Source organism: Helianthus annuus, chromosome 9 (assembly GCF_002127325.2).
Source record: "Helianthus annuus cultivar XRQ/B chromosome 9, HanXRQr2.0-SUNRISE, whole genome shotgun sequence".
NCBI lineage: Eukaryota > Viridiplantae > Streptophyta > Magnoliopsida > Asterales > Asteraceae > Helianthus > Helianthus annuus.
In genome coordinates this window covers 137,886,365-137,899,496 of record NC_035441.2, presented here as the reverse complement: position 1 = coordinate 137,899,496, position 13,132 = coordinate 137,886,365, and the positions used below count along the sequence as shown (strand labels likewise).

Sequence of the window (13,132 nt, the reverse complement as noted above, 5' to 3'; positions counted from 1 at the left end):
TTTGGACCAAATTTTCCAAAAGACTCTAGAGCAGTGCAGGGAGACCCAGACGGTTCTAAATACTTTAGGTTCGGCTTGCGGTTGCTGATCAGCTCGAAACATGTCTTGTTGAATTTCTTGACAGTGAGAACCCGGTTGAGCGTATAGCAAGCGGCTGACACTGCTTCTGCCCAAAAATTTACTGGTAGCTTTGAATCAGCAAGCATCGTCCTGGCCGTTTCAATTAGCGTCCTGTTCTTTCGTTCTGCTACTCCATTTTGCTGTGGAGTGTAAGGAGCTCTAAATTCATGCAATATACCTCTCTCATCACAATATTCTTCTGTTCGGTTGTTCTTAAACTCTGTATCGTTGTCACTTCTGATTCTTCTGATACGAGCTTGGTACAAATTTTCACTTTTTCTGAACAATGCCATCAAATTTTTGAATGTCTCATCCTTTGTTTTTAGAAATGATACCCATGAAAACCTTGAATAAATGTCTGTTACTACTAGACAGTAGAGGTCACCAGTTATACTTTTGACGTTCACTGGACCAAAAAGATCCATATGTATCCTCTCCAACGGTCTAGAAACAGAATTAACTTGCTTATGTGGATGAGATTTCTTCTTTTGTTTGCCTTTGATGCAGCTAATGCATTCTCCTTCCAGATGGAAACCTTTCAAATGAACTCCATTGACTAAGTCATTGTGAACCAAGTAGTTCATTTTCCGCAGGTGAATATGCCCCATCTTTCGATGCCATAACTATGACTCTTTTTCAGTGGCTCAAGACATGAAACAATGAGCCTGACCCGTTGAAGTAGTTGCTGTACTCATGTCTAATACGTACAGGTCATTGACTCTAGGTGCTCTCATGATAATCCACTCTTCGGGGACAACAAACCCTGGTTTCAAGATCAAACATTCTTTATCCGTGAAATGCGTTGTATACATGCAATCACAGATTTGAGAGATGCTTCGAAGATTGTTTTCAAGCTCTGCGATGTAATTCACTCTTTCAAACGTGACAATGCCTTTAGATAGAGTTCCTTCACCAATTATACGACCACCTTGATTTCCTGCAAAACCCACATAACCTCCGTTAAACCCTCGAACATCATACAATAGGGCTTTCTCTCCTGTCATGTGCCGAGAAGCTCCACTATCCATAATCCAACGTGAAACGGATCTTGGAAGCCCCTGCACATATCAAAACACTTAGTTAGATTTTGATGCCACCCAAGCCTCTTTTGACTCGGGTAACTTCACATTGATGTGAGTTGTTACAGTGTATAATGGTGGAAAATTTTTGTCATTCATCTTCAAGCTCTCTTCAGACCCAATCTCAACCTCTTTGTATAAAGTGAAATCCTTTTTCGGAGGTTGACCAGATGATTGGTCTTTCTTTACCACATACTTCTTTTCAGAAGTCGATTTTTGTTTTTCAAGTTTCTCATATAAATCCAAAGGTACATACATCTTCTTGGTTGAAGATGATGATTTTTCAGTCTCAGGCACCTTTGTTTTTGGAGAACTTGCTTTCTTTTCAAATCATTTTGGTTTCCATGTTTGTTGAAATGAGGCAACTCGTTTGTAAAATTTGTCATTTTTAGTTACCACATTTTTTACGGGTTCAGTTTTGATTTTGGTGTTTTCATTTTTCAAAACTCCATTGGAGCTTTTCCTTTTGCATCGTCTTTCTTTTTCTGACTCTCAACAACTTTAGACTTAGGTTTCAAGTTGGTGCACTTTCGTGCAATGTGTCCAACTTTGTTGCACTTGAAGCATGTACGGGTATCAATCACCCGATGTCTGAGGCTGTGAAGACTTCTTCTCAAAGAATTCTGTGTTTGATTTTGAAAAAATTTCAGATTCCTCCTCGGAAAGTGATCTTGAACTTGAACTTTTCACAAACACCTTTTTCTCAACAAATTTTGTGTTTTGAACATTCTTTCTTTGATAATTTTTACCACCCTGATAACCACCCGACCTTCTGTTTTGATTGTTGTTATGAAAACGCGGAGGTACAACAGGTTTTTTGTAGTAAGATTTATCTTTTTCAAAGTTCAATTGTCTTTTAGAATGTTTCAAACCTTCAATTTTAGACACGTCGATTTCCATTAACTTGAAAACATTTCGCAGTTTGCCAACATTCACATTTTCTATTGGAAATTCACGATCCGAATACAACTTATCAGATCCTGCCCTCTTGTACATCACAAGATTAGGTTCTTCACTTAAGTTGTTTTTGGATTCAGATTTCGGAATATATTTGTCCAAGAAACATTCATCTTCCTCCGTAGTGTCACTTTCAGACTTTAAAACATTTTCAACCATGCTTTTCACATCTTCAGATTGGACACTATCTTCATCGGAAGATGAAGTGAATGTGATATCAATTGTGTCCGGAAGTTTCACTTCATTAACTTCTTCATCATTAACCAACCCTGATTTTTTCTTTGAAAAATTGTTTAAGACTGGTGGTGGAACCTGATGATATCCCATCCCGGTTCCATTAGAGTATACATCTTCGCCTGTTTTGTTCTTCCCAATTGGTTTAGGAACGATATGTTGAAGAACAAAACTTGCGGAGTTGTAACTGCTCAGTTTCAACTGGATGCGTTCATTTTCAATTTTAGCTTCTTGAAACTGAAGCTTCAACTTAGCAATTTCATCCAGTTGTTGGTTGATTAAGTCTTCTTTTACCCTAAGAACTCCTGACAGTTGAAGATTTTCTTTGGTTGTCTTACCATTTCTCTCATCAGAGTCTTTAACCGTTCGTTTTAGCTTCTCAAAATTTTCTGAGATTTGACGATTTTCATGAATTAGTTTTTCGTTTTCTTTCTTAATTCTTTCTACGTCACTTTTATCATTTTCAATTTTCTCAATTAACTCTTTTGATCGTTCATTTGAAGCTTTTAACATTTTGTCACGGTTTAAGATCTGATCTTCAACGTCTCTGACTCTTTTTGTCAGATCTTCGGTCTTTTTACTGTTAAGGTAAGCGATTGTACTACAAACCTTGCAATTTTTCATGCAATTTTTGCAGTCACTCTCAGTTTTAACTTTCTTACCTGACTCATTGATTACATCAATCTGACTGATCTGGCTTTTAGACTCAGTTCCAGAACCAGAAACTACCTCTAGCTCTTTTGCAGCAAGAACTTTGTCAACCATCTTCTTTAGATTTTCTGCAGTGAATTCTTGTGATGTATCAATAATCCCGTCATCAATTTTCTTTGACTGCGGCTTCTTCTCTGCTTCTTTTTCTTTTTCTTCTTTCTCTTCTACTTTCTCTTCTCCATTTCCCCACCATTCTCTCTGTCTGGCTTCTTCTTCAGCAAATTGCTGGATGAGAGCATCAACACTAATGGAATCTGGATCAACAGCTATGTTTCCTTTGGGATCAAGGTAACATTCTCTGTCAGCATCCCATCTCTTTGCCTTTTTAGCTTCTTTGTATGTGTTATAGATTCTGCTCATCCTGGTTTGGGCTTTCATCCTTCTGTTGACGAATTTTTCTTCTTTTGTTATGTTGTCTTTAAAAGGAACAATCTTTGCCACAAACGCATATCCCACTGCATCCTCTTCTAGTAGCAGTTCGATCCAATCAAAACCTTCGTCATCATGAATAACAGCAAGAGCTCTTGATTTTTCTTTGGGAGTATCTTCAAGCTGCTTCATTCTGGGCGGTTCTGATTTGTTCTGATGATAGATTGCTCTTTTGTAGTAATCTTCACGAAATGGATTTGCAGTATCATCAGCAGGTGCGTTTCGACATTCACGTTTGAAGTGTCCCTTTTGTTTACACCTGAATCACGTGACTTTTGATTTATCAAAGCCAAGTTTTGTGGACGGTCCTCCAATTGAATGTCGACCAGTAATCTCCATGAACCTTTGGGCTCTTCGGACTGCACTAGCCATGCACCACCTGATATCGATCAATTCCATTTCTTCTGGATCGATCTGATCATAGTCCTCCTTGGTGAGGTTAGTGTTTCCAATTTTGCCCGCCACAAGGCTCTCGTATGATTCTAGCACAGAAGCTAAGAACACCATTTGCTGCTTTGCGGATTCTTCACTGAAATTCTGACCATTCTTTAAATCCACAACAATATTGCATTGAAATAGATTCTTTGGAACTGATGGTTGTTGATTTGAAGTATTAGAAGATGATCATTGACTTGGAGCATTAGATGATAATCCTCCATGAAAACCACTGTTTGAGCTTTCTTGATTTGTCGTGTTAGAACTTTCTGCTGAAAAGGCTGTCTTAGGGGACACAGTCTTCGGGATCATACTTCCCCGATAGTACAGCTCCACATTTTGCTGGTATGAGGAATGATTGACTTTGCTTGATTTCTTGATCTCCAGCTCATGACTCTCTAGTCTTTTAATCAACAGATCAACCGTTAGTTCTTCCGACTTTATCGTGTTCTTTAACATCAAAGCAAAGTATTGCCAGTCTTTATCATCCGGCAGCGAGTCAAACAGCTTGTCAACTAATTCTTCTCGAGTATATATGACTCCGTGTCTTGCCAGCTCCAACTTCAAATGCCCGAATCTTTCAATCATCTTAGATACAGATTCATTTTTTAAACATCCAAACAAATCAAACTCTTTTCTTAATAACTTCATTTTGTTTTTAACTATCTCAGCACTACCCACACATTTCACTCTCAGCTTTTCCCATAGATCTTTTGCATTTGTGTACTCAATCAATGAAATTATGCGTCTCTTACAGACTGATGAATCAATGCAATGCACTTTTGTTCAGCAACAAAATTTTCTATGTCTTCAGTTTCTGTCAAATTTTCACAATCTAGTCTTCCATTATTGAAACCATACTTTAAACTCTTCCAGCTTGGATATGCAAACGCCTTTAGCCACTCATCAAACCTTTTAGCCCACCTATTATATTCTTCAATCACCATCAATTTTGGAGGTTTGTTGTATGTACCATATGCACTCTCCACACTTAAAGCATCAGACAAAGTTTTCTTCGCACTTATAGTATTTTCATTTGTGTTGTTTGAAGTATCATCTCTGGTGTTTCCCGCAAAAGCAAACATGTCACTGAACGGATTCATAAACTCATCCATCTTTAAGTACCTGAAACAATTATCAAACACTTAGACAAATTTTTGTGATTTTTAAAAGTTTCACACAAGTACACTTGGATCGAATGACTGTTCGATCGAATGGTACACAACTGATCACTTAATCAGATAGCTATTTGATCGACCAGCTGTTCGATCGGTCAGCTGTTGGATTGGATGACAATCAGATGAATATAAAAGTAATCAATTACCGTCCGATCGGTCGTCTGTCCGATCGCCTAGCAATATGACGTAAGCAAATGATATCAACTAACAACAATGCTGTCCGATCGGTCAACTGTCCGATCGGCTAACACTGATGATGTCAGCAACACTATCTGTGAACAAACTAATTTAAGTCGTTCGTACAGTTGTCCGAACCAATTGATGATGTCAGCAAGTCTAAGAATCAACTAAGTCGTCCGAACGGCTGACATCAGCAACCAAGAGCAGTTTTTCATAGTTTTTGATGAATTTGAACAAGTTTTTGGACGAATTTTGTTATGAAATCTTGAAGGATTATGCTTTTACTGATAGCGAATTGATCTATAACAGATTTATCATATTTTAACCGTAAAATCACTTCCAATTTTAAGTTTTTCCGATTTTATGGTGACAAACTGAGAAACAATGCTAGAAATGAGTAGAAAGTAGAAGAATATGTCAAATTTCCGGTGAAATTTGACTCGGATCGGCAAGAAAAACAAATTTCCGGTGAAATTTGGCTCTTGATCGGTAGAAGAAGCTTGAATTCCGGTGAATTCGTTGTCGTAGATCTCGATTCAGCTCCCTGAATGCTCTGATACCACTTGTCGGATCGTCGTGTGACCCTAACGAGTCAATCTGAAGAGTTCAACATCAAAATCAAAGGCGGAATCAATGAAATTGACGTAACACCGCTTGATACTTTCTAATTATCTTCTTTTATTGAATTCCTGAGCTTTTACAATTCAAATGACAATCCGGCAGCAGCTCGGCTCTGAAAACAACTCTCTAATTCCGTTACAAATGACACGACAAGTCCAGTATTTATAGGAAGACTAATTCCGCATGAAACCATTTCAAACGGAATTACCTTTCATACGAAATTACTTAATTCCGTGCGGAATTAGTAATTTCGCATGAAACATCTAATTTCGTTTGAAATGTCATAATGACCATTTCAAGCGAAATTACCCTAAAATACTGTTTTCTCGATTTCCGTGCCCTGATCTATCTAATACAATACAAGACTTGATAAAGACGAAGTTAACGGACATCTATGCACCAACAAAAATCTTGTAATTTAAAAAAAAAAAACTATAGCAATAGGGTGCTCGAATTTAAGAGAATGAAATAGTCGTTAATACGATTAAAAAAAATATTAACATATAAAAAAATAAATTACCCTCAATTTCTTTTCCACTTTAAAAGTCGTTTTTGGGCCTAGCCTGTTGTGCAAGAAAACTTCCAACCGTAAACCCCTCTTAAAATGACCAAATTCTCCTTCACTCACTCCTTGTTCCAATTTCTTAAAACCCTAAACTTGCAAAAGGGGTTTATCATTCATTTATGCTTCCACCACCAAATCTTCAACACATTCCACTCAATTGAGGTGTAGATAGGGTTTACATCTTTACACTCCGTCAATGGCGGCTTCAAAGCTCGCATCGTTGGCAGCTATGGCGGCCGTTGCTGCCGCATCAACCACCACTTTCGCCTACGCCGATGCTCCGTCGTATCGCTTCAATCCGTTCGCTCAATCTCCGACTCCAGCTCAGACGCCTCAATCGGATTCGAAGCCTTCAAACGCGGATCCTAAGCCGGAAGTTGAGGATTCTAAAGGCGGATTTGATCCTGAAGCTCTTGAAAGAGGCGCTAAAGCACTCAGAGAAATCAATAGTTCTCCTTTATCCAAACAGGTGAATGATTTGAACTGGTTCTTGTTCTTCTCTTTGTATTCAATGTTTACAACATAGTTGATAGTAGATGAAAGTACTAGTGTTTTCATTATTAGACTTTGTATCTAGATTAATGCTTTGCGCTTAACTAAATTTGTATCTAGTTATGAGCAAATTTAGTTTTTGGTATTATAAGTTTATAACATATGTATTCAATTCTACTTGGAATGCTGAGCTTTGTGAGTATGAAAGTTAGGATTAAATTGCTGCTTAACATTTTTCATTTAGTTAGGTTAGGAAGAAAATTAGGGATGGAAGTTATTGATAAATGCTGTTTGCATGATTTTGTTTGTGAAAATGGTTATAAATGTTTACTTGTTGTAACAACATGCTGTATGTCTATGGAAACCTTTGTCCTTACAAATGCATGGGTTTTTCAGAGCCTCAGAGAAAGATCTGTTTATTTTTGTTAGGTATTTGAGTTGATGAGAAAGCAGGAGCAAGCTCGTCTTACTGAGTTGGCGGCAGAGAAGGCTCATCAGGAAGCTATTCAGGCTCAACTTGATATTGTGAGTAATTTTTTATGTCAATTATTCATATTGATATATATATTTTTTTGAATGGAAAATGTTACTTACTCCCTCTACTTTACACCAAATATATAAAGATATTCCCCTTGCCCAGGTTTGAATGAAAGTACTTGGCCTCAAAAAGCGTCTTACATTCCCGTGCTTTCTAATGCATTTCTTCACATGCAGGAAAGGCAGCAAAAACTTGCTGAAGAGCAAAGGAATTTAGTACAACAGCAATCACAAGCTAAGGCCCAGTTATTGCGATATGAAGATGAATTGGCTAGGAAGAGGATGCAGGTTCAGTTCGTTATTTGAAGCCTCTTTCATTGAAAGTGAATACTATATTCTGACTATGCTCATTAGTTTGATTTTTTTTATCATCGATAATATTTGTAGACAGATCATGAGGCTCAAAGACAACACAATGCTGAGCTGGCAAGGATGCAAGAAGAGTCTTTAATACGGAAAGAACAAGCAAGACGAGCAACTGAAGAACAGATTCAAGCTCAACAAAGACAGACAGAGAAAGAGAGAGCTGAGATAGAGCGTGAAACCATTAGAGTTAAAGCCATGGCTGAAGCTGAAGGTCGGGCCCATGAAGCAAAACTAACTGAGGACCATAACAGAAGGATGCTTATAGAACGAGTAAATGGTGAAAAGGAAAAATGGCTTGCAGCAATCAACACAACTTTTAGTCATGTTGAAGGTAATAAAATGCTAAACAACAGTTAACCATTCCCTTATATCACAAATTGTTAACTTTCTTTTTTTGTTTCTTTTGTTTTTTCATAGGTGGCGTGAGGATGTTGTTGACGGATAGAAGCAAGCTAGTAATGACCGTTGGTGGAGTTACTGCCTTAGCTGCAGGAGTTTATACAACTAGGTACTTCAAACTTGAGTCAAATCATTCAAGTATGTTGTTTAATATGCAATTTATCTTATTTTTCAGTCATGCGCATACAAGTTACAATTAGACATGACATGCTGAGAAAAGATAAAATATTTCTTTATGAATATTTTTTTTTAATAAATATCAGTTTATACAACAAGTTTTTGTATTATATAAACCAAGATAATGCATTATATATCTAATCAGTACACATTTAAATTGAAAAAAAGCTATTTGCCAAATAACAATTTATTCATAAAGTATTAGAAAAAATCTCAAAAGAAGAGTACGATAAAAAATATGTAGTTAATCTTTCAGCATACCAAACACTACCTTAGTGCTTAAGTTGCCATTATTTGTGTAGCAAATGGTATTTTACTAGCAGCGTACTGATGATACAAATTTGGTTGTTACACTTCACTGCATAATTTCAGGGAAGGCGCGAGAGTGATGTGGGGATACGTAAACCGGATTCTTGGACAACCATCATTGATTAGGGAATCATCTATGGCAAAATTCCCATGGTCAGGGATAGTAACTAAAGGAACACAAAAAATCACTAATTTGGGAAAATCAAATTCTGTGGAAAATAAACATAAATTCGGGAATATCATACTTCATCCTTCTTTGCAGAGGAGAATAGAGCATCTTGCTCGAGCTACCGCAAATACTAAGTCCCATCAAGCACCGTTTCGCAACATGCTCTTTTATGGGCCTCCTGGTACCGGCAAAACTTTGGTTGCTAGAGAAATAGCCCGAAAATCGGTAAGCTGAAGAAACATGTTTCAAATATTTTGCTTCTCAAAAATCAGCAGCAAAACCTTTTGGATATGTTATCCCGTTTTGTGAATTACTATAATGAGTAAAATGCCATTTTTGTCCCTGAGGTTTGGCAACTTACTTCTAGAGGTTTGTTTTTTCGCATCTGGATCCAAAAGGTTTGAAATCTTGCCATTTTCAACCGACTCGTTAACTCCATTCATTTTTTAACGTCAAGTCAGGGGTATTTCCGTCATTTAATTTTGCCATTTTTGATATAAATAAACAAAAAAATAGCTAAATGACGGAAATACCCCTAACGTAACGCTAAAAACAGACGGAGTTAAGGAGTCGAATGAAAATAGCAAGATTCCAATCCTTTTGGATCCAGATGCGAAAAAATAAACCTTTGGACGATGTCGCAAAAGTGGCCAAACCTCAGGGATGAAAATGGCATTTTACTCTATGATAATTATAGGGGGCAAACTCGATCCATTTACTTATGATTGGGATGGTTTTATCTTTAATGGATCAGTTGGTTTACATGTTGTCCAGTCCGAAGGGTATTTCTAATGCATACATGACCTCCTAAATCATCTTATTCAGTAATGTAAATTATTAGTGAAATAAGGTAATTTCATAATACTTAACATTCCAATTTGTTTTAAAGAGGTCGAGTGTTTTGGGTTTAACACAAGTTGACCTCCCCATTTGACCCACAACTCAACGCTCTTGACCACCCATATTGCCACCTGATTTGATAGGTTTGCAGATGTTCTATGCATGATGAAAATTTGCTCATATTATGTACATGTGTTGTTCAGGGCTTAGATTACGCAATGATGACAGGTGGAGATGTTGCTCCACTCGGTGCACAAGCAGTTACTAAAATTCATGAGATATTTGATTGGTCAAAGAAGTCAAAGAGGGGGTTGCTGCTTTTTATTGATGAGGCCGATGCTTTTCTTTGCGAGTAAGTTACTAAAGTTCATAAACTGTTTCGGGTTTGTTGCTCTTGCTGACAGTTGCATGATATCGCTGATGCAGACGTAATAGCACACACATGAGTGAAGCCCAAAGAAGTGCGTTAAACGCACTACTCTTCAGAACTGGAGACCAATCAAGAGACGTTGTTCTTGTTTTAGCCACCAATAGACCCGGTGATCTCGACAGCGCTATAACTGACCGTATTGATGATGTCATCGAATTTCCACTTCCACAAGAGGAAGAACGTTTCAAACTATTGAAACTCTATTTGCACAAATATCTTTATGAGGAAGATGACCAGAAGAAATCCAAATGGCATTCCCTTTTCAACAAGAAAACACAAAAGATAGTGGTTAAAGATTTGTCTGATGATGTCATTCGAGAGGCTGCTAAAAAGACAGAAGGGTTTTCCGGGCGTGAGGTTGCGAAACTAATTGCTAGTGTTCAAGCAGCTGTTTATGGCAGACCAGATTGCAGTTTAGATTCCCAGCTGTTCATGGAGATTGTTGATTATAAGGTTGGCGAGCATCATCAAAGAATCGAGCTAGCGAATGCAGGTAGTCAGCTAGCATAATGAAATTTAATTCGGGTGTTACATACATGACATGAAACTTGTTTCTACTTTTAGAGGTGGAATTCTGTCTCTTGAAATTTGAATTTTGAATTTTGAGCGAGATATAGATATAGATGTGATGGCCTTTAGCAGGATTTTGAGGATTGGTATAGATGCTTTGGCAGCTAGGGTTTTTGTTGTTTTTTAGCTTGTGTACTTGTTTTCATAAAATCGGCCACTATCTCAGAACTTATGTAATAAACCATTGATTATATCACATCCGCGAATTGTAGGGATACTTTTATCACCATTTGTGATTCATTTAATCATTTTTGCTGGTTAACGTTAGGGTTGTTTAAATAGCTTGTGATTCATCAAAGCCTGCTTCTTATATACTTTTAAAACTTAGCCTTGCCCACTATCTTTATTTGACCTTGTTTCTTTCACACACTCCCCAAATTTTCGCCGACAACAATCAACATCCCATGAAACCAATATCCATCTCCCTATGACCAACACCCCATGAGACCAACATCCGTCTCCCCATGACCCCAGTTGGTTGTTCTCAATCGCTGCCGTTGTCGCTCTCCTTTGTGAAGTCGGTGCCTTCTTCATGGGAGATCGACTACTATATGTCTGTTCTTCGTTCTTAGTTTATGTCCGACCATGATAAGTTATAACTTCGGTTTCCATATGGTTTGCACATATCTCACCTTTTTTTTTTCTTTTTTGGTTTGCACATACCTCCTCACCTTTTTTAATATACAAGCTGTGAGCTTACACGAGCTTTATCCGAGTCGAAGTTTGAGCTCAATTGTCATCTTATTAAGAGTTTACGAGCCTAGCCTAGCTGGCTCGTTACTTTTAATCTGATGGGATGTATTAACTAATACCGTTTGATCACATATAGGAATAACATAACTATTAACGATTTGTCACATCTTTTTATAGTGATAAAATACGTTGTAGGTATTATCTCAGATACATTAAGTTCCACCCCGGTTAGTCTTAACAGAACGTCTGTTTTGGTGTAGAAGGCCTTGAAGGCGTTGACCTCGTAGGTCGGTATTGGTACAAGATTAAGTAGTTTGCTGCCCTGGGCACAATCCACCCCTGAAACAGTGTTGATGCAACTAATGTATGTGAGTGATCTTTGTTCTTTAGGTTTTGTAGCCTAAAGACTTATTGAGTGGATTAAGAGTATTGATTTAAGTTGAAAAGGACTTATGCATTGTGTTGCAACGTATTGAACTTCAACTTTGTGTATCCTCGTCGGTTGTAGGCTGTGGATATTGTGAATAATAGAAGTTTGTCATAGAAACTTAAATTTATTTAATGTTACCTGTATCTTTCATTAAGAACCCGTCTCCTCACCCCATCGGGCCATCCTCCACACACACGCGCGCACACACACACACAAATGTCGTCCTCAACTTCAACTACATTGCCCTCAAAAACAAAAAAACAATATCATAACCGAATTTATTACAATATATACGCCAAGTAAAACTTCTGTTCCAAACCAATATACCGATAAATTTGATCATACAAGGCACGTCGAAAGACATAATCCAATAAAATTATTTTGAATGATCTGGAACATAAGATAAGAGTACATAGATCAATGTCTGTAGTTGGGTGAAGGAACATAACCAGACTCTATATGCCTAAGGTCTTCGACAAGCAAGTCGTAATGCTTCTTGACTTCTTCGGCAGACTTGCCACCCACGGCCGTCGCAATCTTCTGCCAGCGGTCAGGGGTGTCTCGATCATAAATAGCGAGTGCTGTTTCAAATAACTTGTTCTGCTTAGCGCTCCAAGAGATGGAGTTTGATGCCATTGTGTTCTTGAAATGAGAATGGGATGATGGTTGATGGTTTGAAGCATTGGCATTTAGCTCTTTATAAACCAAGGAAAGTGGTAGAATAAAGTTGCAATTGGGTCAAATTGTAAGCGATCCATCATCGTCATCATCTACGAATTACAGATAAAACATTCGGTGGATATTTTGAAAAAATGGTACAAGACTTTTTATTTGAAAAAATGGGACAAGAAAAGCATTGAATTTTTTATTGGGCTTGTAAAACAGGTTTTTTTTTCTGTTTAAATTAGTGGATTCAAATTATTGACTAAATAATAAATATGAGATAACAAATTCAATTACTTTTTAGTTTTCATTTAACACTAAAAACAATCTAAATATATTGTTTGTTTTCTTTAGTGAATTTCAGTATAAAATTAATTGAAAGTTGAGCTGTATTGTGATATAATAAATATTTTATTATTTTTATACAACTTAGTGTTCAATAAAATTAAATAGGAATGTAGAAAAAAAATCAAACAAAACATGTATTAAGATTTTTTTAAATATATATAAGATATTACAACATAGGGGAAGGTTCTATGCAGAACACT

At 37.2% G+C, this 13,132-nt stretch overlaps 2 protein-coding genes across 2 annotated transcripts; one reads left to right on the top strand and one right to left on the bottom strand.

The window, feature by feature from the left end:
• The first annotated feature begins 6,571 nt into the window (after nucleotides 1–6,571).
• LOC110878895 (ATPase family AAA domain-containing protein 3) lies at nucleotides 6,572–11,027 on the top strand. Its single transcript, XM_022127285.2, has 8 exons — nucleotides 6,572–6,978; nucleotides 7,431–7,526; nucleotides 7,716–7,826; nucleotides 7,926–8,235; nucleotides 8,322–8,412; nucleotides 8,853–9,183; nucleotides 10,002–10,150; nucleotides 10,225–11,027. The coding sequence occupies exons 1-8, from the start codon at nucleotides 6,706–6,708 to the stop codon at nucleotides 10,736–10,738; spliced, it is 1,875 nt and encodes a 624-aa protein (XP_021982977.1). The 5' UTR covers nucleotides 6,572–6,705; the 3' UTR covers nucleotides 10,739–11,027.
• A 1,142-nt stretch (nucleotides 11,028–12,169) lies between these two features.
• Nucleotides 12,170–12,601, bottom strand: LOC110878896 (protein RADIALIS-like 5). The gene has a single exon (XM_022127286.2). It carries the CDS (start codon nucleotides 12,555–12,557, stop codon nucleotides 12,339–12,341), a length of 219 nt encoding a protein of 72 aa, XP_021982978.1. The 5' UTR covers nucleotides 12,558–12,601; the 3' UTR covers nucleotides 12,170–12,338.
• Between the last annotated feature and the right edge of the window lie 531 nt (nucleotides 12,602–13,132).